Source organism: Lissotriton vulgaris, chromosome 10 (genome assembly GCF_964263255.1).
Source record: "Lissotriton vulgaris chromosome 10, aLisVul1.2, whole genome shotgun sequence".
Taxonomy (NCBI): domain Eukaryota; kingdom Metazoa; phylum Chordata; class Amphibia; order Caudata; family Salamandridae; genus Lissotriton; species Lissotriton vulgaris.
The window spans coordinates 180,487,930-180,515,201 of NC_141698.1; the positions used below are offsets into that span (position 1 = coordinate 180,487,930).

The 27,272-nt window shown below is 46.0% G+C and overlaps 1 protein-coding gene across 4 annotated transcripts in view; it reads left to right on the forward strand.

Annotated features, from left to right (window-relative positions):
• Positions 1-27,272, forward strand: part of TOM1L2 (target of myb1 like 2 membrane trafficking protein) — a 562,608-nt gene that overhangs the window by 211,667 nt on the left and 323,669 nt on the right. For 2 of the 4 annotated variants that reach the window (XM_086940832.1, XM_086940834.1), the window contains exon 6: positions 702-869. In XM_086940832.1, coding sequence (XP_086796958.1) covers positions 702-869 — 168 coding nt within the window. Of the gene's footprint in view, positions 1-691; positions 870-27,272 lie in introns of all 4 variants that reach the window. The other 2 variants (XM_086940831.1, XM_086940833.1) reach the window with 1 other exon arrangement.

Below are 27,272 nucleotides of genomic sequence, written 5' to 3' on the forward strand. Positions count from 1 at the left end.
ACCATACCAAGAACCTTTTTCCTCTTGGTTGGCGATATTGACATTTGCTGCTACCAAGAATCCTTTTTAGAACTCTGCTTTAGAGTATTGCTTTATTAGACAATGATACAGCAAAATATGTTGCTTAATTTTATTGATGGGGAATGTGCATGTTGTCTTTAGTCTTTAGTAGAGGTTCTGTTCGTGTTTTTTTAATCTTTATATTGCGAGTAAACGTCACATATGAAATGGAACCAAAAACAAAACATATAAAACTCCAATAAAGGTCTTAGCCACCAGTTTACTGGAGCTAGCTTGAATTTAAGTTTGACAGCATGATCTAATTTATGGGCAAGAGGTTTTATAGGACCCAAATGCAAGCTTTGTTTCCAAGCACTGAAGGTAACCTTATCAGGAGAAGGGTTCCTTATGGAAGGCTGATATGCAAAGTGTTTTAAAGGGCCCACCTTCAGAAGTATCCCTCTCTAGCAACCAGCTCCTTTCCTAACTTACATGGAAGGACATTAGGGCCCAGCTTTTTTGTTGTGATCTATGTTGCAGACACTTAGCAATGCTGTTCTGTCTAGTTGCCCATTAACTAGGTGTGTCTTGAATGACTTAACAGCATAGAACTCTAGTGTTTGGTGTTTGCACTTTCAAAAAGCTGAAAGGGTATCTATATATTTCTGCTCTTGTGCTTTTTGTCCCTTTTGGTGTGGCAGAGTGTCCCAGAAGTAGATCCAGCAGCAACCATGCACAAGCCGCAGCCACAACAGAAAAAGAACACCAACTCGTATTCATCCTCCTCCTCACCATCCGCATTACCCTACACGCCACCCCAGGTCCCTCCCTTGTCTGGAGGGGGTCCAATAACAGCCAGCCCTGAACAGGTAAGAGTTTTCTGATGGCAATTTACAGTAACCCTTTTTGGGTACCTGTGTGCATTATAAAATTATTTTAACATATCATAACATAGACAATTGTACTCAGTCAACACTTAAATTAGCAGTTGTATTGTTTTGAGTTGAATATTTTATGAAATATTTGTGCAAATCATATATCCGTCATTCTTTTCTCTATATATTCTTCTGGAAGTGTACATTTATCCAAAAATAGCTTCCCCACTCAAAATTAGTAGTCCTCACATGAAAACGCAGTTTTGCAGTTAATGGCAAACACATTTCTAATTGTAGTTTCATTACAAAAATGCACAGTATGATGTCTTTATAGTCAATACTTGATTGTAAAGTGTAAATATTTCATTGAAACTAAAAAACATGGTTAATAAATTTGCATTTGTAATATGTGGAGGTCGCTGATGAGTAATGTAAGACTGGCATGAACAGGTATCTAACTAGACTTAATTTTCGCAGGATACAGCTTGGACTTTTTCTAAGTACTTTACTGGAATTTGCGGCTTCACTTCTTTGGCCTAACCCTGGCCTCTAAACAGATAAAGGAGATCAACTTATTTTTTCATCATTACATGCACCAGACTGTCAATGGTTCCTGTTTGTTCCTTGCAATTATTCATTAGCCCAAGAAGTAGCGATGCACCATCTACTCATAATTTAACAATGTCTTTACCTCTCATGAAATTGTTAACTAACATAAGTCAGTATCTGCAGAACTTCAAAATGCAGCACTGTGTAACCACTCGTAGAGACTCTGAGTAATGGAATGTTCCCAAATCAACGTGATCTAGGTTTAGTGGTCTTTGTCCTGTCACTATGTTCACTCTCTTCCTCTAGTCTACTGTTCACAGGTGACCTCTTTAGCTTTTGAGGTGTGACTACTTAATGGCGACTTATTTTCAATTCCAGCATAGTTATATTGACTGCAGACATTTGATAGAGGTGCATGGTTAACACAAGAAAGAAATCCTCTTAGACTCTGATACCATCCTTTACTGGGATTGTGACAAAGCCTAGCCGCACAATGAAATATGGGACTTGCATTTGTTAGTGGTACTCGGACGCATGTTAGTATAGTAGTCTTGACTGACAAAAGAGTAGTTCAGAGACCCCATAAGACTATGGCAATAGGGTTATGATCTTTCATTATCTGAAACCAATCAATCAGCAGCCTGATGGAACAGATTCCCATCGAACTCTGGGTTTTTATGGGTTTCACAAAATATTCCATGTCCTAGATCAAAAACACATCAGTTACAGTGATAGCTGTGCTTTCAGTTATCGTTATTATTTGTTGGCAAAACAATTACACAGCTGCTTTTCCAAATAGTACTTTCTAAAGACAAGGTGTTTTTTTAAAGGTTTTTTTTAAGGTTTTTTTTATGAGGCTTACAGGTGTCACATTTCAAGTGTTTCTTCTGCAGACTTGTCAAACAAGTATTGGCAATGCCAATAGGTTTGGCTTCAAAGGAACGTTGTGCATTAATGTGAAGCATTACAAGTAAGTAGCGTGAGTATGTTATGTATTAGTGTGGAAGCCAATAACTGTGGAATAATATTGATGTAGGTTAGGTCAGGTGACAGTGTCGTGTTCTAATCTAGGACCCCGATCAATACTGTGACCTTATGCCCCTATACGGCTATAATCCATTCATACCCCTATAATGGCATAAACGATCAGAGCCATATTTCAGCCATATTTCAGAAACTCGCCTCTGCAGCTCATTACAGTACATGACACAGCAGAAGCCACTATCTAAGATTCCTAGATTAAACTCCGAGTTCTTCAACAAGATGAAAACCCAGCAACCTGGGAAAACCCCGCTTGCTATGTTTTGATTAGTAATAGAACTCTAATGAGCACTGAAAGGACGATCACTTCCTAGTGACATCGTTATTGACGTCTTATGTCCAAAAACTTACGTCAAACAAGGCACCTTTCAGGTATAAATACTACCAGCGATGCCTTAAGCAAAGCGCGAACGATGGTGTGGTGAATACAGGAGCCGAACAGCTGTCCCTTGCAGAGCCCAGCAGATGCAAGCAGCCCACGGACGCTGCCCCTCCTCCTCCTTGACGCGCTGTGAGAGACGCTGTCTTTTCTCCTGCCGAGAAAATCCAGCTCCGACGTTTCCTGCCTACTCTTGCGAGTGACTGGGATATCGAGTCCTGGAAGGAGATACAAGACCTACAACATTCTATTCCAGAGGTATGGTGTTGACTAAACCCTTAGAGAGAATTCTTGAAGCAAACCTTGGCAAAACCAACTTAACTTAAACTGCTACTTACTCCCTCCCAAGTATTAGGCTTCGGTCAGGTACACTGGGGTAGGCGTAGTTAGAAGCACCAGTTGAGTACATTAGCTAATGTATATATGAATGTATATATTTTATTCATTTTAACCATTGTATGGCTAAGAAACCATATCAATGCTTTTACAGTATTATTTCGCGATCCTCATTTTACTGTACGCACTTTTTATAATAAGTCTTGCAATTGTGGCAATTCATTTCTCTTGCATGAGAAGAAAGACTGTTCAATAAATAATACCTTTTATTGAAAACGCCCGTCTCTCTATTCTCTGCATCTTGGTGAAAGTAATCTGCACAAATGACTGAGTGAAATAGCTGTCTATTGCTTCACACGACTCTAGAGATTGACTCTTATTCTAAGGAGCAAAGTTGTCATGTTTATGCGGTTGTTGGAAAACTGAATCCCTTCTTGTCTGTGCCAGGGAAGCTGATCACTTCCTATTCAGTCAAGAAAGTTTCCAGTGACCTCTGAGCTAGTTGGTAACAAACCCAATTAAGTTTAGCATAGCCAGTAGAGACCTGGAAGCCGCACTTCTACGTCTAAACTGCTGTTTGTTATTCCAATGCGCAGGGCCTATAGGGAAAATAGGAACTACACTACAACAGTTGTACTGTCAAGGCAGACCTAAACATCCATGTTAGTTAACAAATGCACCCCTCTCCTGTCTGTGCTGCTGCTAGAGAAAACAACATAAATGATCTAGTTATCTTTTATAGCATTCCAATGGCATGTATACCCCTGAAAGTTCAAGCTTAGGCAGGTGGATAAATAGAATGATCAAAGATGCGTGTAGGGAAAGCACTTTTTTGTTTGGAAGCACATAATGTCTGCCTAATCAAAATGTGTACTTCTGCCTCTCAAAATGTGGGCGGAGCCAAAGACTCTCATAATTGTATGTCGACAGCTGCGCTGTCAAGCCAGGCCTAGTAAAGTGGAATCTTTTGTTCGATTATTTTCTTGACACAGATAGTTAGTGTACCACCATGTTTTACAAGTCTGTGGTAACCACCTCAATTTGAGTTTTCAGAACACTTTTTCGATGTAATTTTATTCAGCAGACAGTCATGGGTGCAGTTGATTGAAGTACTTGAGCATGGTTATATGTGGCGCTTCATTGCTATCTGTAATAGAACCTGAGGAGCATTAGTGCGTTGCAGGATGAGACACCCTTCTGAACATCTTGGCCTAAATGGTCCTGGCATACATGCTGTGGCTCGCTCTGACAGGCCTCCATGTAAGATGGCAGTCTTACCAGTTCAGTGGTATAAAATTCATGCACCTACTGTTGGATTTGGCAGGCTCAGAGACTGTAATGTGAGGCTTCACCCTCTTTCCCTGTTCCTCTTCCTTCAGGGTTATGCATGAACCAGGCAGGTGCACTCTACCTTCCCACAGGAAGAGTCAGAAGCCAATTGGTGGACCTGTCTGTGGTTATGAGGGTCCTGATTTTTGGAGGGTCAGGTCTTCTCCCAGAGCAGGTATATTATGCGGAAGTGATCAGTGGCAAGGATGGTCACTACCCTGCGGTGACTGGTGGGCGCAGTCTTGTTAGTGTATGCTTGGTGGAGCCATAGAGTTATATATGGCTGTAGGTTGTTTTGACCCATGTCATTAGCAGTTATATTTTTTTGTCAGATGATTTTAGATTGGTCGGGTTGCAGAGGGGCGAAGAGGTAGTAAATGGTCCCCAACTATTTTGTGTATTTGTCAAGAAGAACCATAGATTTGGCGTGGGGGACAATAGATGAATCCTGTAGGGTGGCCAAACTGTCAAAATCAAAACTGGGGCGTGTCTAAAACATAGACGTAGGAGTATCATTTTATATTTAGTTTGGTGGCACAGAAAGACTTAACAGCACCCACCAACGTAACAAATGCACATGTACGAGGCACTACCTTGTTGAGATTGCTACTTTTGTCATAGTAACATAGGGAAAATGAGGGCAACTTTGTTTCAATTGTTTAACAATGTTATATTGTGCTTAAAGACTGACATGGTACATGGGTGCTTTATATTTCAACACATAATGCAGCTCTTAAGAAGAAGCAACTTAATTACACAGACCAATGCAATAATTTAATGGAAGCAATAGAAAATGGATGTGTGGTAGAGAAAAGGTTATCAATATTCCTGGCCAAAATTAAGTCTGAAAATATGAGCCTTCAGATATTGACGGAAAGTTAGCAACGACTGAAGGATAGCAATGAGAATTTGATCCTGAAGTCCAATGTTAACATGTTCACGAAGGAATTGGCACCGCTGCAAAAAGATTGATGTTACACAAGTTGTTTTCTAACACAGTCTTTCCAAGTGAAGGGTGTTCTGTCGTCTGACTCATTGTCTGCTAGGTAATGGGAGGAGACTGAAGAGATAAAGAGGTGTCTTAAAGTGAAGTGTTTGTAGGTGATAGTTCTAGTTTGAATGTTATTGTAGCCTTAATTGGAAGAGGATGGGTGTAATGTGGTCCGATTTCCTTGTGAATGTAAACACTCTAGGGGTAGAAAGTAGGATGGCTTTTAGAGGGTTTTCAGAGGAATGGGATGAAGATTAAGACAGGCATTGCCAAAGTGTTAGCCTGATGTTTTTAAGTTATGGTCTACAGTTCTTAGGTGGCAGACTGACAACAACATCTTCATCTCTTTGAAGTGATATAGTTGGAAGTTGTCAGCTTGGTGTTTGTGTTTGTGTGAATGACTGTGAAGGAGACATTTAGTGGGAAACCAAGGAAAGTTCACAAGGGGGACTGAGCTTGTGAGAAAGTGTTTTTTTGACCCATTGAGCACAACCAGATCACATTTGTATTTGATTTCCGTTGGGGGGGGGGTGTCATGCATACTTATGGAAGGAGATACTTTCACCCTTGCCGACTGAACTCGGGGGAATGCCTTTCAGAAGGGGTGGTTGCTGAAGTGAAGCTTTGCGGCACCAGTTATTTCTTGATTGGGGAGTCCCAGGAAGACATCCAGTTTTCACCAGTTGAGATTGATTTGTAAGAAAAGAGAAGAACTAGTTCAAAACCAATCTCTGCTGGAAGCCCATGCAGCGTTCGGTTATAGAAAGTGTTGAATACCATAGAATGATCTTGAATTATGAGGAGGCAAGAGTTCACTCCTTCAATATCTAATGAACATCTAGGGTTTTTAGAGTGGATATCTCATTACTGCATTCATAGCAGAAGCCATATTGATTGTTTGCACGGAACTGTTCAGAGTTAAGTTAGGATATCAATTAGTTGAAGATTCCTTTCTTAATGGTTCTGCTTTGCTCAGGATTTGGTGATTAGACACAGGTCTTTAATTAGATGGTGAATCGAGGGTCGATGTTTGGTTTATGTAAAATAAGGATGATTTGGCCACATTAATTTGAAGATTTCTTAGACAAAATATGGGTTAAGTAACAAAGATCCTAGCAATAGGAGTTTGGTTTAAATCTTGTCTAAGGTTATGAGAGTGACTTGAGCCTATGTGCTGATTCTTCAAAATTTATTTTTTTGCTTTGGTGAATGCAAGATGTGTAAGTAGTGGATGTAAGATAGCAAAAAGAGTAAATAATCTCAAGTCGTTCAAAGGATGATAGAGGTAAGAGACAATTGGTGAGCATTTGATTTATTTGCTATGAATGATTGTTATGCCTTACCTTGTTTGATTTGTCTGTCCACCCTTAATATCGATACACCATGTGGTACTAGGGAGTGACGAATGGACTGAGAGCTGTGATAAATGACAATCAAGTTTTTTAGTGTATAGAGTTTTACAGTATCTACAATCTAGTAGATGGATACATGTCCCCCCGGTTTATGTGGCCACGGTGAGGATATTGCATTTAGTAGTGATTCATAGAAGGGATTTGATTCCCTTGTAAATGTGAGTTAAAGACTATCCAATATATGTGAGCCTTTGTGGAAAGTAAATGTTTATTTAGTCCTGAGGATCAGAGCTTGTTTGTGAATTCAAACATGGATGATAGCTGTTCAGACATCTGTATGTAGTATCTTTGTCTAGGTTAGATGGCTATCTAAATTAATATTGTTGTTCATGTCCATATTTAATGTGATTTTAATTGACCGTCGATTCACCTTCAGCTCACATAGAATTTCAGTCTGTCCTCCTTTCCAGCCAATTATGATGGCACTTATGGTGCTGTACAGGGAGGGTTTTGGCTGGGATTTGTGTCTGAAACTTGGGAAATGGTGGATTTCAGTGTTGGTTTTTTTTTGTCAGTCCCTTTTATTAATTGCATATACTCTGCTAGAAAATGATGGCATTTAGGAAAAAATAAGATGGGGAAAAAAACTGGAATGATTGAGTTTACATACCTTATCAAAAGATTCCCACAATCTTGTAACTGGGCCCTGAAGTAGGTACTTTCTCACAACACATCTTCCAGTGGAATAACATTCCATCATAGACACTGTTTGAAAATGCTAGTGGACTACAAACTCGAATGTTAAAATAGCACATTACTAAAAGCACCTAGACTTTTTTTGTCTTGGTTTTCAAAAGAGAGATAGTATGGGGAATGCTCTATTGATTGTGTGGAAACTAATGTTAATTTCTGCTTATCTTTTGATCCCTCTCATCCCTAAATTATTGTAGACATTCAGATAGTTTCATGCCAGGATTATTTAAACCACTACCATCTGGTGTTGCTAGTGGTGGAACGCAGAGCTGTTAAACCCATCAGCATGACCCCTCTGGATGCTACAGTGCATTGAATGTGGAATATTTCACCACAGTCTGACGTTTTAGACCTCGGAAACCTAAAACCTGCAGTCCTCCAGTACGTGGGTCACAGTGCATTCCTATCCTGGAAGAAGCAAAAATACCTCCCAGAAGATGGCAAAAGCTTTCAAATAGAAGATTCTGCATCTGGGTTATTGAGAAAACCGTGCCACTGTGTGTGTCCTATATGTCAAGTCCTGGTTTACAATATACTTCTTAGAGAGTCTAGGGCCCGCTGCGACTTATCAAAGGTGTTTCCGCTAAGTAGGAAGTGAGTTTGACACGGCAGGTTAATTGTATGCTCCATAAATAAATGTGCTCTCCCTCAAAATAATGTAAAAGTTATAGCTTAAATATGTGTTGTGGAAAAAAAGCCTTTTTAATAGCTAAAACCCTTGCCAAGTTAAGTTGCTAAATTATTTTTGATTGTTGAGCTGTACATGCTCTTTTATAGAATTAAAGCTGTTCTACAAAATTCCGCTGAAAACACAGTATATCTGACTTTTGTTTTACTAAATGAACAGCCCTAGAACAGAAATCCATGCATATGTGATATAAAATGAGTTCTTAAGTAATACAACGAGAAGACTAAAGATTTGAGCGATCAGCATAATTACATGTGTCCTATAATGCTTGAGACACTGAGGAGCTAAGGGCAACTTGCTGTATATGCCAATGATCAGTGTCAAGTCTGTTTTTTATTGAACCATTTATTAACAATTGCTTTCTTATAAGAAATATAACTTTGTCCTCAAACATGAGGGTGTAACTGTTGTACTGGGTGTAAATATTTAAGCAGCAGAACTGTGTTGCCAGCATAATGGTGCTCCTACATAAAAGGTAAGGCGAAAATGCTGAACTAATAATAATATAGCAGATAGTCATAATGACAATAGCTATCTATATAGTGCATATGGCTAATGGGGTTGTTTCTAGGTGCTAAAATTATTGGTGTAGTAATTTTGCAGCTAAATGTGATCAACTTCGCTAGGACAAATATGAACAGCGCCATTATTTATGCACATCCTACAAGGCCCTGTTGCTTGTGTTCTGACTTGCCAGTATGCTCTCCTAGTACAAGGAGCATTGAACAGTCTACTGATAAAAGCTACCTTCACCTGTCACCCCACTCCCCCTGACCTTTGAAGGAAACCATGAAAAGTATTCAGAGCTATAAAAGATCATAATGCAGAAGGGTTTAGTGCTTACCTGTTAAACTGGTTCTTGTGAGCGATTACTTGGAAGGGTTCTTATGCATACCAAATAAACAAAGGAAGAGTGTCAGTAGAATAAGCGTTCAGAATGATTATAGCACGTGAGATTGAGGCCAGTTGTAAGTGGTCGTATGGAAAGACCAATTTCAAGAAAAAATACAAGATTTTTTCAGGAAACCCTCACTCACCCTAATGGTGACATGCTTCATCATCGGGTCCACCGGGAGAGATCGAATACCTCCCCAGTGTGCTGCGACGCCAGGAGACTGCGGAGCAGGTTTTCGTGAGGGTAGGGAGTGAAAAAGTAGTGAATTTTAAAAATGTCCAAGGTTGTACCACAAAATCATTTATTGGTTGGTCAACCTGACATATTAAAAGCTTTCTATGTGTGGGGAAAACTAACCAAATAAAGTATACTGGTGTTTCCCTTTTAATGAGAGGTCAACATGTTTCTGCCCATGTTATGTGTGACTTTACAGGGCTTTCTTCAGGACCAGTTTCGAGTGTCACCTTGACAGGTCTGGGCACGCTAAGGCCCACCCTGCCAAAGGCAGTGAAAGTTAAAAATAGCACTATGTGTAAAAAGGTGCATGAAAATAAAAATAAAATCATACAAACTTGTAAGTTTGGGGTTTTACCTCTATTACGAGGAACCTAGAAGTCTGTGGACAAATAATGGGACAGACAGACAAATAAACAAACAAAGAACACAAAATCAATCATTGTTGTTCATATTTTGATGGCATTTGTGCAACTCGGTGGCGTGACACGTGCTGGCATTCCTATCAAAGGCCGTGGCCGAGATGAATGGGATGCGAAGGAAAGTTGTGCCACAAACCTGGGTGGTGGGCCTCAACTAGCGCTGAGAAGTGTAATCCAGCGCGCTCTGTTGCACGTTTATCTGAGGCAACAGACTGACACAAATGGAGGCTTACAGTGTTAATTCCATCCGTGCGGGAGGCCAGAAGTGGCTCCCCGTTGTTACATGGCTACCTATAGTCGGGAGACAAAGAATTGGTCCCCGAAGTGGTGAGCGTGGAGGCAAAGCTACCGAGTACGTGCCGGTAACCCTGCTGGCCGTGACTTGTAGCTATGATCAAGCACACATACACAAATCGTGAAAGGAAAAATTATCCTCACTTGTAAACAAATGAACCACGCCACATAGAACTCAGGAGGGGGGTGGGAGCGAAAATGGCACACCCTGTTTGGGAAGGAGAAACACACATAAAAAGGATTTAGAGACCTGGCAGAGTCTCGTGCAATAGACTTATCTTAGTGGAAGATGTCCAGAGAAAGTTTCTTACGCCCGCAACGCTCTGCACCCTCTCGGTACCTAGCTGCTCCCTCACTGGATCTCGTGGATCCTGAGTGAAGGACGAGCCTGGTATTATGAGGGAGGTGACAGGGCAGGGGCCAATGGGAGCCGCTAGTCAGGGCGAGGCTTGAAGGACAAATCCCGGACTCCCGCTAGAGGGTTGATCAAACGAGGCTTGAATCCAAAATGAAACCGAGGCTTGAGAAGCAAGCCACAGGCGGCCTTGCAATAGGGAGCGCTCTTGCCTGCTGGGAAAACGTGGTCAAAACAAAGCTAGCATTTTAGTAAGAACGAGGCTTGAGAAGCAAGCCTAGCAATTGGAAGCGCTTTCGCCTGCTGTATAGTAATATCCAAAGCAGGAGTGCAATGATCAGAGGTGGTACATGCAGTGGAAAAATTGATGGCATTACACCTGAGGAAATTGCAGGTGCAAAAGGTTATTCAGAGATTTTGTATTTGCAAAAGGGGGGGGGGGGGTTCTCAGCTTTGTGTCTCAGCTTTAGATGGGGCAAAAGCTGTCAGGTATATATGGGAATAAGTCCTCCTCGGAGTGGCAGTGAATGATGCCCAGCATACCTAGAGCCCCCTAGTTCCACAATTCAAGGAAAAAAACTCACACGGTGCTTGGGTTTACCCCTAACTCAGAGTATCCCAGTGAGCAAATGAAGTGTTGGACTGAAAAGTACCATAGCTCTGGCTAGTGTTATATGTGTGTTAGGTCTAACGTTTCAGGACACTAGTCCAGGGAATTTGGTCGTTGAGCCCATGGATGTGGGTACTGAGTCTGTACACCCAGCGTTGTTCTTTTTCGAAGAGAATGCTGTCTCTATTTCTCGGATTGTTGACCTGCTCGATGACTGTCCAGGTCATGTCATTTGGTGTGTGGTGTGCCTGCAGGAAATGCTCGGTGAGTTTGGTGGTGACTTTTTTACAGCGAATGTTGCTGCGGTGTTCGCCAATTCGTGTTTTTACCTTTCGTGTTGTCATTCCCACATAGCGTTTCGCACATGGGCAAGTAATCAAATAGACTACATTTGTGGAGTTGCAGTTGGTATGAGATTTTTGAATTCACACTTTTCCTAGTTCTAAATTGAGTTGTTTAGTGTGGGTGGTGAGAGCAAAGCAGATTAAAAATAAATAAATATATGCTCTAAAAGGTTTAAGAAAATGTACTACAAATTAGATCTTTATGGACAGTGTAGGTTACCAAAACAATCTAAAGGGTCTGAATGTCTGTCATCGTCAGGTTCTGTTTATTAACACTCACTTTACAGTTGCCTATAAGAATATAGTCTGGGAGAAAAGTATTTCATTTAAGTTACTGCCTAAACCTTTTCAGCAGTTAACAGTGTAGAGTGCAAAATTAGGCATCTTAGTTAGGGCATGTTAGGTGTTTAGCTAAAAGCTTCTTTGAAGTAAAGTTCTCATTTTCTGATCAGATGGTCCATAGATAGACTTAGTAATGACACAGAGTAAGTGCATGTGTAAGTAGAAGTGATTTTAAAGTATTGCAGCCATCGGGGATCCATTCAAAGCTATTGGGTGTTATTGAGAACATTGTTGTGATTTTACAGTTAGTTGATCTTTGCGTTGAGAAATCTGTTTTTAAACTATATACGCACATCTTTTTTGGTACAGTTTGATAACCGTGCAATTGTGACGATAACTTTATGCATGAGCTAGCGTAGTGAAGCAATTTGAGACTGATGTGATAAGTTGAAAAAGAGCTTTTTAGCAACTAGCCTTGTTTGTCTCTCTCTGTTCCGTCGAATTAGTGACAAGACAGCCTTAGGGATAAGAATATTCCTAATGAAAATAAATTCCAACACCTGATCAAGTTTTAGTAGCTGAAACAGGGAAGTACAATGGCTTTGTTTGGAGTCCTCAAGTGATTCTAGAGAAATACCAATATTTGTTTTTGATGCAGCTTTACTAAGCCAACATATTTTAGTACATTTTATTTCAACACAAAGTGAATATTATTATTGAAGTCTTAAATAAAGCAAGATGATGCTCAGATGTTGATTGGGTAATTCCTCAACAGGAGTGCACCATGAGTCATCCTCCCAATCCTCTTATGGAAGTTGCTTATGTTAGTCTTACTTCATAATTACCAAGCAGCAGTATCTTACCACAGCTTAAACTAAGACACAAAGACCATTAGAGGACTAAGGGAGTCCTGTGGGCCTCGAGGTAAGAGGGGGTTTCAGAGTGCAGTAGTTGTGTTGTTCTCTGGGTTTGTCTTCCTGTGATCCTGTCAAAGACCAGTCACCCACGGTCTGTCAAGTTGTGCGGGATAATGATCAGTTTGACTTTTAGCAATGTTGTTGATTTGGAAAGGGAGGTGAGCAGTCCAGCAGAGCCTGCACTGTCACTCCAGCAGCTCATCTAGGGCATTTCAGCTGAGTGATTATGTGTGTAAGTGCTTGTCTGTCATGGACACAATCATCCTGGAGATGAATAAGTGCAAAAAAAACACATAAAAACTCAACAAGTATGTTAAGAAACCTGTTTTCCATATAGTCTCATCAGGAAATCTTCAATTTCTTTGCTTCCAATGACCTAGAGGATGTTTACTTCAGTGTTCCATTTCGCCTGTGGCACACAAGTTACCTACACTTCATACTAAACGTCCAGCATTACCAGTTTAGAGCTTGACCTCTGGTCCTAAAGTCTGCCCATCCCCCTGTAATTTCCCAATTACATGGCTCTGATATTAGCTAACCTGTGGGGACAGGGACTGGCATAACCTTGTATCTCAATTATGGACTCAGTAGAGGAACCTTGCCGCTCAGATGAGCACTGTGATGCAGTTCTAACCACCATTCAGCTGCTGTAAACATTGGGTCTCGCCCTGATGTCAAAAGCCCATTCTTTAGTGGACATTATCATCATCAAAAAGCTTTTCCTGACAAGAGGCCATAATGGACAAATAGCATGCATCATTAAAATAATAATAAGTGAAAAAAACATATTTCAAGATAAAAGTCAGGGGGATCTGGCTTTTTCAGGCACTGCTAGCCATTCACCTTGCTGTCAAGGTCCTCTTTCATGTCATTCGGGACAAGGTAGTCTTTATCAAGACATAAACCATGACTGGCTTGTATTATCTTCTGAAGTGGGGTGGCACACACTGTCCTCTGCTAGCACAGGAGACTTCGCACTAGGCTCCCTGCCACTGCATTCACCTACTGGAAGGGTGGATAATAACCTGACAGATGCACTCACCAGGATGCAGCAACAAGTCCACGATTTGGATCTCCACATGCACAAGCCCTACTCAAGTACTTCCCACACTAGGGCACCCTACAGATCTGTTAGTCACTTCTAAAAACGCAACATTTCTAGGCTTCACCTCCAGGTATCCATACTCTATGGGCAATGCACTATGGATAAATTGGTCAGGAATCTTGGGCACTGAGACCACAAGCAGCTAAATCTAGCAAACTGGCCCCTGATGTGTTAAAAATAGTCTCACTCAAGAATGCACATACAATCTGCGCACATCTCGTAGACCTGCCAAACTGGCCTACTGTGCTGCAGAATGAAAGAGGTTTGTCCACTATTATATCTCCAGTCACCCGGACCGTCTTAAACTTAGTGTTCAGGATATCAATTATCTTCTCCATATACAAATGTCAGTCCTTGCCTATGCTTTTATGCATCTACATCTTGCTGTCATGGCTGTATACATGCAAAACACAGAACAACACTCCTTCTTTCGCAACCCAGTCTTCAAAGCCTTTATAGAGGTCGGATCAATTGTTTGCACCCTTTGCAAAAATCCACAAAGCTAGCCTGTTTCTAAGGCTTGTTTTGCCAGATGGATAGTCGAACGCATCTAAACATGCTACTCTAAAACAAAATGAGCCAGAACACACACTACACACAAGAAAGCAGCAATCATGGCCTTTCTTGGTAATATCCAGCTGGCAGATGTATGTAAGGCATCCACCCCACACAGATTCACAAAGTACCATTGTGTGAATATCTTAGCCTGTCAGCAGGTTATGGTTCGCCAGACAGCCCTAAAGACTTTGTTTCACATCCACACGGAAGCTCATCCTGTAAGCATCTATCTGAAAGAGACTGTTAGTTATAGATTACTTACCTTAGAATAGATACCTTAGAATTACCCCCAGGCGTCAGACTGGATCCGGAGAATTTTTCTTTAGCAGTACCCCTGTATGTCGGTAGGTGGCGTCGATCGACTCCGCATTCGTCGTTGGTATCGTGATCACCGGAATGATGTTGCAGTGTCTACTTAAATGCGGCCCCTGCACGCTAACGTCAGTTCTTTCTTTTTCCATGCCAGACAGCGCAGATCCGGAGAGAGCAGTACCCTTAGTCGCTTTTTGATGAAAAAGTTACTTACCATCGGTAACGATATATCTGTAAGAGACATATACTAGTTATACATACCTTCCCTTAGAATAGATACCTTAGAATTACCTCCAGACGTCAGACTGGATCCAGAGAATTTTTCTTCGGCAGTACCCCTGCGTGTCGCTAGGTGGCGTTGGGGAAACTCCGCGTTATTTAGTCATTGGCGTCATGATCGCCTGAATGACATTGCGGTATCTACTTGGACGACGCCCCTGCATGCTGACGTCCGTTCTTTAAACGACATTCCTCACCAGAAGCGCAGGGCCATGCATGACACTGACCACTGACCACTGGTGAACAAAACTAAGGCCCTGAAAGGGACTCTTAATCTAGAAGTTAGTTCGCAGAACGGGTAGGATGGGTGGGGCCGAAAGGAATTTATAACTAATATGTCTCTTACAGCTATATCATTACCGAAGGTAAGTAAGTTGTTAATCTATTCGTTATAGATTCCTTACCTTAGAATAGATACCCCAGCAATACCAACCCCGGAGGTGAGTCTGCGAACCAAGTTCACACCAGAAAGTCCTGGAGAATTGACCGACCAAAGAAGCTGTCTCTCCAGACTGGACTATCCAGGCAGCAATGTTTAGTGAAGTTGTGCAGTGATGCCCACATAGCTGCCTGGCAGATGTCACTGAGGGGAACCCCATGTCCCAAGGCAGTAGTGGCTGCCGTCTCCTTGGTGGAATGGGTGCGCAGTCCTACCTGAGGCTCCTTTTTCGCCAAGGAATGGCAAATTGTAATGCAAAGGATGACCAATCGAGAGATGGACCGTTTTTGCACGGCCCAACCTTTCTTGGTGCCCACATAGCCAACAAAGAGTTGATCGTCCACCCGGAATTGTTTTGTGTGATCCAGAACAAATAATAATGCACATTTTGGATCCAGACGATGGAGTCTCCTCCTCCTTGGAAGGATGCGGGGCAGGAAGAAGGTGTTCAAGTGATGGTCTGTCCTATGTGGAAAGAGGTAACTACTTTGGGACGAAAAGAAGGTCTAGTATCTTGGACAACCTTGTTCGGCTAGACAGCAAGGAAAGGAGGTTTAGAAGGAGTGGAGCTTGCCTGACTCCAAGATGGCCGCGAGTTAGTGCAGCTCCACCGATCGTCACCAAATATCCGTGAATATCCGCATGAAAATCCAGCCGGTACTCTACCTGTGAGACGGCATTGTCTTCCTGCTGCCAAAGGCTTCTCAACGGACCTAGTTGTGTTACAATCGGCGTGTGATAGTGGGAGCCGCCGACGGTGACACACTTTGCCAACAGTGAGGCGTGTGGCCTTGCAACGGCCCCGGCCGTTATCGCGGCCTCCTCAGAGAGGAGAAACTTGAAGAACGCCCACTCCGTGCAGCACGCTCCGTCCTGTGAACAACGGAAGTGGTATGACCAGCTGGACTCCCGAGGCCCAAAGGTACACATCGCTCTGACCTGCTGTGGCCACGAGGAGAAGGGCAGTCTCGCAGACCTGGGCCAGGAGTGTTCCTGTAAGCGACAATGGGGCATAGACTAGAGGCAGCCTTTTTTCGTGAAGGGCTGCTACATAAATAACTTGCACTTTCACAGCAATACGGCATTGGGCTGATGCCCTGTATATATTCTGGCGGAGGCGCATGGGAACCCTGCGCTTTGCTTTGACTCATGACCGTCATTGATCTCCGAGTCAAGGGGTGCGAACGACTCACGGGAGACAGCAACTCTGGGTCCATTGAGAACATGTGTGCCCTCCCGGAGTGCGCCCATAACCTTGGGAATCCAGCCCAGCGCATTAAGGTGTGTGTTTGTTCCCGAGGACTGTGCCGTTTACCTCATGCACTTGAAAGTAGACTCTGCAAGGCTAAGTGAGTTGCTGCATCAAAGCCAAAATCAAATAAGAGACGTGAGCATTGAGTGACCCGGGGCCCAAGCACTTTACCTGATCCCACGTCCTATAACAGCTCTGATATCCCACCAAGAGTGCGTCCCTGTGTGATTGTGACGTAAAGTGAACAAGAAATCCTTTACCTTTAATTAACTTCCTGCTCATTTATTGATCATGGGCAAACCAGACAAACTCCTGCCCAAGCTGTATTTCGACTTGCGCAGAACCCCATGGTCAAAGGACCCCACTCTTCCAGAACATGACAATGTCCCTGATGACCCGGAGCAGATGTAGATATGAAAAATGCTTTCCACACTATCCAACAAAGTCTCTCAAAAATAGACAGTAAAATCGACGGGCTGTCTTTTCGTATGGACTGCATGTCGGAACGGCTGGACAGGAACGGGAAACAACTTGATACTGCAAAACAACTGGTCCCCGACATGGAAGCTGTCTTGCGTTCAGACGCAGAGACTGACAAAGAAAGGGACAAAATTCTACTTGCGCTCCAAGCGAAGGCCGAAGATCTTGAAGCGAGATCATGGTGGAACAATGTACGCATTCTGGGTGTGGCTAAGTCATCTAATATTCGCAATATGGAACAGTATGTGGAGCAGCTTCTTGCCACACTTTTGGGCCAGAGCACCTACTCTGAAATGTTCATAATAGAACATGTGCACCGCTTGTTGGCACCCAGACCTATTCCTGGGGTACCCCCATGGCCTATAATTGCGGGATTCCTGAACTATAGGGACCGAGATTCTGCCCTGCGAAAGGCCGTGGGCTGGGATCGCTACAACATGAAGGATCCCATATATCTCTGTTTCCTGATTTTACATTGCAAGTTCAAGAGACACGTAGGCTTTTCATCCCAGCAAAAAAGAAGCTCCAGGATTTGAACTTAGACTATAGCATGCTCTATCCCGCAAAGTTAAGAGTCAAACTGGACGGTAAGGTCCACTTTTTGACCGACCCTAAAGCGGTCCTGTGCATCATGAAGGACAGAGAACAGCGCCTGAACCGACATGGTTGACCGACTATCTCACAGTCGCACTCAGAGTATTCTGCAAGTCTTCCCAAAGATCGAACATAGGATGAGTGACTGCAAAAACTGATCTGCTGTGGACACTCTACGACTTAACCACATGGCTGCTAGGCGTTTTCCCCTCCTGTGCTGAGTTTTCATCATTACTACTGATTTATGACGAGCTCAGCTCGTCATCAGCACAGCTCAACCGTGCATCATGACGAGCATCGAAAGGGTTAACTAGCGCGTCTTGATGCGGGGGGCACGCATAGTTAAAGCACGCCACGTTCTGTATGTGCTGTCGGGAGAGGGCTCGATCGAGGGCCCCAAGAATAATACTTGATTGACAGAGGCAGGCGCATCGTGCTTGGTGCAAAGACTGTCATTCGGCACCTCATAGGGACGCCGGGTTCACTGGTTTGCAATCCAAATGTAGACATGGTGGCGAAGGGAACATCTGCCCCAGGTGTATCACACAATTTGTATACTTTTTTGGGGGTTATTGTTTGCTTATTGGGGTTGGTGTGGGGCGGGGGGTAATTCAAATAGCTTCGTTTGTTGTGGGTTTTTGTGGGGTGGGAAGGAATGTTCTTGATGTTTGCATGAATTATCACATTGGTTTTATTTCGTTATTTTGTTGTCGCACAGTATACACCGTAAATAAGGGGTTCCATCTACCACAGTTTTCGCTTCCACCAAATAGCCACAGATGACTGCAGAAAAGTCCGAAAAATATGTGCTTATTTCAAAAGACACTCTGTAACTGTTGCAATTTTACAGGAGACGCATCTCCCCCGAGAACGTAGCAAAGATCTTCAACATAAATTACAAAGAACTTGTTTTTGCTCTGATTTCACATCCCATGCTAGAGGTGTTCCCACAAGGCAGATTTGCAGTAGCTCTTTGCAAGAAGGGCGGCCTGAAGCTCATACTAGTGGGAGTGTATGGCTTGAATTACGACAGTCCACAATTTTACAATTCGCTAGCTGCCAAATTGGTACAACGGAGAGGTATCCCACAGAATTGGGGGGGGGGGGGGGGGGGCCTTTAATTGTATTTTAGACCCAAAATTAGATAGGTCACAGGGCCCTCCCAGACGCCATGCGGCCGCAGCAGTGGCCTGATAGGACATTATGCATGCAGATGACCTCTTAGATATCTGGAGACACGGATCTCGCTTCGAGTTGGGTTATACACACTACTCCTCAGTTTAAGACACTCATACCGTATAGACTTTTGGTTAATATCTGTCGGATTAAAGCCTAGAGTACTCACCTTCAAACTCCTCCCAAGCACATATTCTGACCACTCCCCAGTTCGACTAACACTAAGCTACAGCGCTCCTCGCGTCCCGGCATTTACGTGGCGCTTCCCTCCTTTCTCTCTATTAGACACTGTATTTAAAGAGGAGCTGGCAACGCCGATAAAAGAGTACTTTTCTAATAAAATTGGCTCCGTACAATCATTTGCTTCAGTTTGGGAAGCATTTAAAGTCTATATACGGGGGTGGTGATTTCAAAGCATGCAGGAGCACTGCGCACTATTCGGGGTACACCGGCTCTTTTAGAAAAGGAAATTAGACCGCTAGAACCGGCTCTGTGTGAGACCGGGAATGCACAAAACGCAGCGCACCTTAATCTAAAATTTGTGCAGTTTCAGGATACCGCCCACGATGAAATTAAACATATGGGGAAGTAGGCAACGGCACATATTTACGGGGAGTGGGATCAACCAGGTGCCATGTTGGCAGGATTGCTGAGGCCCAAGAGGGAATCAGATGATATGGTAGGTATGACTGACGATAGTGGGAGTCCGCTTGACACCATGGAAGATATTGTATCACATTTCCGTGCGTATTATCAGAATTTATATACTTCTCAAATCTCTACAGATAGTGAGGTCCTAGAGGAATATTTCATACATCAAAATGCCCTGGTTAGTGAACGAGCATAGAGACTAATCTGAAAGAAACACGTTAGTTAGATTCCTTACCTTAGAATAACCCCCAGGGGTCAGACTGGTTCCGGAAAGTTACCGTCAGCAGTACCCCTGCGCGTCGGTAGGCGTCGTCTGCGGCTCCGCGTCCGTCGTCGGCATTGTGATTGCCAGGACGTCGTCGGAGTACTTAGACACCGCCCTCGCGCGCTGACGTTAGTTCTTCTTTTTTCCACACCAGCAAGTGCAGATCAGGGAAGAGCATACCCTTAGTCACTTTTGGACTTTTTTGGTCTATCTTTTTTGAGTCGACATAGACTCCTGGTGTCGGTAGGGATGCCCGGTTTCAAGCCGTGTCACCGACTGATGTCAGTTACTGACCCCCACCTCCAGTGTCTCTACTGTCTTGGGGCCGACCACGACGACCAGTCGTGCTCCGACTGCCGGGCCTTGACATCGAAGGCAAGGCGGGAGCGGTCCCGTAAGCTGCTCGAGATCCGGTAGTCGTCTCCGCGCCGCTCCAGGTCCTGGTCGGGGAGGAGGTCAAGGGACCTGTCGCGGAGTCGGAGTCATCACCATTCATCGGGAAGTCCTCGCACTCCGGTAAGTCGAGGCATGGGAAGAAGTTGAAGAAACGCCATTGTTATTCGACCTCCCCTCGCGGTCGCGTGACTCGGCCGAGGGTATAGGGGTGGCGCCGAACGCGTGGCTTCGGCGGAGCCTGTGCAGTCGCATCAAGCCCCACACCCTCAGGTCCCTGGGCTCAGTGCAACTCCGGAGCAGATTCAAGACTTCCTTGTGGCCATGAGGACTCTCTTTCCGCCGTCGGGCCCTGCCGCCGCGCCTTCGGGCCCTGCGGGTCCGACTGGGGGTCCTAGCCCAGTTTTGCCGGCGGCTTCGGCCCTAGTGCGCCGGCGACTTTGGTCCCTGTGACGATGGACCCTATGGGTTCCAGGCCTGGATCCTGGTCGACGCCTGTTGACCTCACGACTCCTCCACCGGCGCCGACCCCCACTGAGCCACCTCCCGCGTCGTCCTCAAGCGACTGCGGCCCCGGTTTCAGCCCAGGCCCGGGCTCGGCGTCGGACCGGCGCCGATTGTCGCCGTCTCCGATGCCGACTGGTGAATTGTTCACCTATGCCCCGGCTCCCGTCATTTTTGCCTGTTTATCAGGACACGGATGACTGGAAGGACTGGGAGGGGTCGGAGGACCCTCTGGCACAGCAGTGCCAGTTAAGTCAAGACTGGGCAGATGAGCTAGGGGAGGCCAGTGGTCTTGACACTTCACCTGACACTGGCTTTCTCTCTCCTCCTTCAGTGGCTACGGTGGAGGGAGCTACTTACGCTGTGGTGCTGCGCAAGGCGGCCAAGGCCTTGAGCTCCCTGCAGCAGCCAGGAGGACTAACCTCCTCACTGAGGTGCTTCAACCGCCAGTAAGCTCTTCGGAGCCTCTGCTGCAGTTCAATGAGGCCCTCACTGACGTTCTGATGGGCACTTGGTCCAAGCCCACCGAAGTCCCTCCTGTGGATCGGAACGTGGCCCGGCGCCACCGCCCTGCTCCGGGCGGCCCCTGCTTTCTGTCCACCCACCCCACCCCTGAGAGTCTGGTTATGCAGGCCTCCACGTCCCAGATCTCCTTCCCGACCACACCACCGGACTGGGAATCCAAAAGGGTGGAACAGTTTGGCAAGAAACTGTTTTCCTCCCTTAGTCTAGGGTTGCGAAGCATTAATACCGCATGCCTTTTGGACCGTTTCACCCACTCTCTGTGGGATACGGTGGCGGACGTGCTGCCCCAGTGTCCGGAGGAGGCCAGGGCATGGCTCGCTCAAGCTCTTGCTGAGGGGCAGGATGCAGCCCGGTATTCCATCCGATGTGGACTTGACACCATGGACTCGCTGAGTGGAGCAATGGCAATGACGGTGGCGATTCGTCGTCACCCCTGGCTGAGACCCACGAACTTCTCAGGTGATGTCCAAAGCACTCTTATGGGCATGCCTTTTGATGGCCGTCGCCTCTTCGGCGAAAAAGCGGATAGTGCTCTGGAGCGTTTTAAGGACTCCAGGGCTACGGCCAAGTCCTTGGGCCTGTCGGCCCACCGCCAGAAAACTTCTGCTTTTCGCTCCTTTCGTGGCCACTGAGGGGCACCCCCACACGGTCGTCCAGCCACAGGCCGCAGTACCAACCTCAATGCGGTCGCGCATTCCGCCGTGGCGGAACAGGGGCCAAGCCTTCTGCACTGATCAATGCCTCCCCTTCAGCTCACAGACCACACCAAATGCCAGCCACAGTTGTATTTATGAGCCATGTTGGCAAACACTGATTAAAAACAGCCCGATCAAAAATACACTGCTTTTTTAGACAAACCCAGACAAATTTGTGGTTGTCATAGCAACGTTGCAGACAGCAACCACGTCAAATCATATTTGAAACTGTAAAAGGAATGACATCCTACCTGTGCAGCAGAGCGGACGTACATCTGTCCCCCAGAACCCCAACCCCAGAAACATCTGTCTCCAGCAACTTGGCTCTCCAAATCTATGATGGATTTTTATATCCAGTTCTAGAAATATTCGTGAACTGTAGTCTGCTTTTTGTCTCACAATTTGGGGCTAGTGTCGGACACAGTCTCTCTTCCGATCCATGCACTGGGTAATAAAAGCACATGTCCGATTGGTTTTTAAATGCCAGACAGCGTGGAGAAGAAACATGCTTGGGAGTGTGTGCACACGAAAAGGAAGCTTAAGAAATAATTGTATATCAGGTTACTGTGAGTGGAAGCCGAATTGGAAATCAATGAGTGAAGTTACACAAATTCTTCCTCTTAATGAATGATTTGTGTATACAGAGAGCCTACAACAGTTCATCACAAATGTATATCTTCACACATAGTGATGTAGGAATGTATGCAACACTTAAACTTGGAAAAAAAAAAAATTAACATTAAAGAAATCAGTGTTGCTTGAAAAAGCACTAGCGCGAAAGTGAAAGCTAATTAGAAACCACATCGTCTGGTGATTGTTCGTATTTCCTGGCTCTGTGACAGTGACTAAAAACAAGGGAGGGTGAGGGTGAGACAGGCAGGGGAGCGAGTAGAGGAAAGTCAACAAGCACATGCGCCCAAACTAATTGTAAACAGATGGCCCCTGCGCACTCTGTTCGCTCCTGCAAGGTGGATGCCTTTTTAAGCACGAGTGCTTGAAAAGAGTTGACCGATTCCTAAAGGTCCTCTCCTAGAGCAGAGCAGTGGCTCGACCTAAAAAAGGAGGTTTAGAAGACAGAGCCTGAAGCTCACTCACCCTGCGAGCGGAGGTGATGGCCACCAAAAAGGCAGTCCTTGAAGTCCAGAGTGTTAGAGGACAAAAATGTAGTGGCTCGAAAGGAGCACACATAAGAGAAGTCAACACAAGATGTAAGTCCCACTGGGGCCTTACGAAAGGAATAGGAGAAAAAAAGGTGAGTAATGCCCTTAAGAAATCTATTTACAATAAGGGACTTAAAAGGAGAAGGCTGATCAGGAAGATGAAGAAAGGCCAAAATGGCTGAAAGATAGCCTTTAGGAGTGCCTAGTGCAGAGCCCTGCTGGGCCAAAGAAAAAATGAAGAGGAGAAGCTCTGAAAGAGGAGCTGAGAGGGGATGCACAGCCTTTGCTGTGCACCATGCCACACATTTGCTCCATCTACAGCTGTATACCATTTTGCTGGAGGGACACCTGGCTGCCAAAATAATGTTACAGACTTAGGGAGGAAGGTCAAAAGCTGTCAACTGTCCTGCTCAATCTCCACGCAAGGAGGTGGAGGCTGGACAGGTTCAGGTGGAGGATGGTCCCCTGCTGCTGTGACAGAGGATCCTCCAGAAGAGGCAGTCTGATCATCGTTATCATTTGTTCTGGATCGCCCAAAAAAATTCCGGGTGGATGATCAACTCTGTTGGCTATGTGGGCACCAATAAATTCAGGTCATGTAAAAACGGTCCATCTCTCGATGGGTCGTCCTTTACATTGAAATTTGCTATTCCTTGGCTAAAAATGAGCCTCTGGTAGGACTGCACACCGATTCCACCAGGGCGACAGCAGCCACTACTGCTTTGGGACGTGGAGCTCCCTCAGTGACATCTCCAAGGCAGCCATGTGGGCATCAGTACACACGTTCACTAAACAATACTTCCTGGAGGGGTCTCTAACCAGTAGCTCATGAGCTTCTGTAGTTCTCCGGCTACCTCCGAGTAGCTCACCTGTGTGCAGCCCAGCTTATTAAATTAGAAAGTTTTGCTAAGTTGAAGTATGATACATAAAAATACATTGAAATTATACAGCACTAATAATATTTGTAGCTGTCCATGCATTTATAGGTACATGAGTAGCTCTCAATACAGAAAGGTCTAGTCCGGAGAGACAGCTTCTTTGGCCGTTCAATTCTCCAGGACTTTCTGGTGTGAACGCCCTAGGGTATATGCTGCGCTTTATAAATATCAAAAATAAATAAATAAACTTGGTTTGCAGACCCACCTCCGGGGTTGGTATTGCTGGGGGTATCTATTCTAAGGTAAGGAATCTATAACTAATAGTCTCTTTCAGATGAACAAGTTACTTCCCTTCGGTAATGATATATCTGTAAGAGACATATAAAAGTTATAGATTGCTTACAGCCATACCCATCCGCCCGTTCTGCGAACTGACTTCTAGAGTAAGGGATTCCCTTTCAGGGCCCTAGTTGTGTGCACCAGTGGTCAGTGTCTTGCATGGCTCTGCGCTTCTGTCATGGAATGTCGTATAAAGAACTGACATCAGCGCGCAGGGGCGGCGTCTAAGTAGATACTGCGACGTCATTCTGGCTCTCATGAGGCCAACAACGAACGCGGAGTTGACCGATACCACCTACCAACGCGCAGGTGTACTGCTGAATAAAAATTCTCTGGATCCAGTCTGACGCCTGGGGGTAATTCTAAGGTATCTCTTCTAAGATAAGAAATCTATAACTAATATGTATCTTCCAGATATATTGTTACTTTTCCACTTGTGGAATAGACTTTGCTGCCACTGATCGTTTGGAGCCCTGTATTCACCGCCCCTGCTACAGGAGTAGCTAACAACACCTTTGTCAGCGCTGCTGGGAGTCTGTCATCACCGCGAGGCCGCAGAGGAGGACGAGGCGCCGGCCCCGGGACTGCGAGGACCAGCATACAACCGCTCCAGCTGGTCCTCTTCCCGTGAGAGCCGCGCCCCCTCACAGTGCCACGCCCCCAGCCAAGCCCTACAACTTCTCGCGACACCCGCTTTGCGGGTGCCACTCGTGGAATAGACTTTGCTGCCACTGATCATTTGGAGCCCTGTATTCACCGCCCCTGCTACAGGAGTAGCTAACAACACCTTTGTCAGCGCTGCTGGGAGTCTGTCATCACCGCGAGGCCGCAGAGGAGGACGAGGCGCCGGCCCCGGGACTGCGAGGACCAGCATACAACAGCTCCAGCTGGTCCTCTTCCCGTGAGAGCCGCGCCCCCTCACAGTGCCACGCCCCCAGCCAAGCCCTACAACTTCTCGCGGCACCCGCTTTGCGGGTGCCACTCGTGGAATAGACTTTGCTGCCACTGATCGTTTGGAGCCCTGTATTCACCGCCCCTGCTACAGGAGTAGCTAACAACACCTTTGTCAGCGCTGCTGGGAGTCTGTCATCACCGCGAGGCCGCAGAGGAGGACGAGGCGCCGGCCCCGGGACTGCGAGGACCAGCATACAACAGCTCCAGCTGGTCCTCTTCCCGTGAGAGCCGCGCCCCCTCACAGTGCCACGCCCCCAGCCAAGCCCTACAACTTCTCGCGACACCCGCTTTGCGGGTGCCACTCGTGGAATAGACTTTGCTGCCACTGATCATTTGGAGCCCTGTATTCACCGCCCCTGCTACAGGAGTAGCTAACAACACCTTTGTCAGCGCTGCTGGGAGTCTGTCATCACCGCGAGGCCGCAGAGGAGGACGAGGCGCCGGCCCCGGGACTGCGAGGACCAGCATACAACAGCTCCAGCTGGTCCTCTTCCCGTGAGAGCCGCGCCCCCTCACAGTGCCACGCCCCCAGCCAAGCCCTACAACTTCTCGCGGCACCCGCTTTGCGGGTGCCACTCGTGGAATAGACTTTGCTGCCACTGATCGTTTGGAGCCCTGTATTCACCGCCCCTGCTACAGGAGTAGCTAACAACACCTTTGTCAGCGCTGCTGGGAGTCTGTCATCACCGCGAGGCCGCAGAGGAGGACGAGGCGCCGGCCCGGGACTGCGAGGACCAGCATACAACAGCTCCAGCTGGTCCTCTTCCCGTGAGAGCCGCGCCCCCTCACAGTGCCACGCCCCCAGCCAAGCCCTACAATGTGGAATAGACTTTGCTGCCACTGATCGTTTGGAGCCCTGTATTCACCGCCCCTGCTACAGGAGTAGCTAACAACACCTTTGTCAGCGCTGCTGGGAGTCTGTCATCACCGCGAGGCCGCAGAGGAGGACGAGGCGCCGGCCCCGGGACTGCGAGGACCAGCATACAACAGCTCCAGCTGGTCCTCTTCCCGTGAGAGCCACGCCCCCTCACAGTGCCACGCCCCCAGCCAAGCCCTACAACTTCTCGCGGCACCCGCTTCGCGGGTGCCACTCGTGGAATAGACTTTGCTGCCACTGATCGTTTGGAGCCCTGTATTCACCGCCCCTGCTACAGGAGTAGCTAACAACACCTTTGTCAGCGCTGCTGGGAGTCTGTCATCACCGCGAGGCCGCAGAGGAGGACGAGGCGCCGGCCCCGGGACTGCGAGGACCAGCATACAACAGCTCCAGCTGGTCCTCTTCCCGTGAGAGCCGCGCCCCCTCACAGTGCCACGCCCTCACAACCCGCCACTCCCTAAAAGCGCTATCTGGAACGCGCATCGCGGGACGCGCGCGGGTCGCAGCCCGGGGCGAAGACCGGGCAAAGAGCGGGCCGTTTGAGGCCGTTCGAGAACGTGAGAGTCCGGTCCGGCCCACCCCCCTAACCACTACATCCTGGTCGTCTTAATACAGGTATCCATCAATACCCTGACTTCTCCTAAAACCCGACAGACAACACAGAAAGATCTCTTAACAACCAATCATTGGAAAATGAACACGAGATCTAGCAAGCAGAAAAAACTTAAAAAGAACGGGATAGGAGAAAAACTGTTGGGTCCAATGGATGACTTTTTGGCCAAAGCAAACACATTCATTGACCAAAGCATAGGTCTAATTGAGGGGAGAGTTTCAACCGAACTTGCAATCGCACGTCGATCCTCAATGGGATTACTAGCAACCGCAAGAATCCCCAGAAGTACAGTCAGCGCCAACCCAAACCTCGGTGACCACAAATAGACTTAGTCTTCCAAATAACGTAGACCTTTCAGCCTCCCAACTCTCTGTAACTTTTACAGAAAGCGACCTAGAAAAAACCCCTGATATCTTCCCTGATCCAACACCTGAAGAAATAAGGCAAATGAGAGGGAGGCGGGAGGGAGCTATAAAGAAAAGGAACGCTAGGAAAAACACAGAGCACACTGAAAACACCAAAGCGACCGAGCACATAGTTTTGGTCGGTGATACAAACCCGGCAGTGCTACCCCATC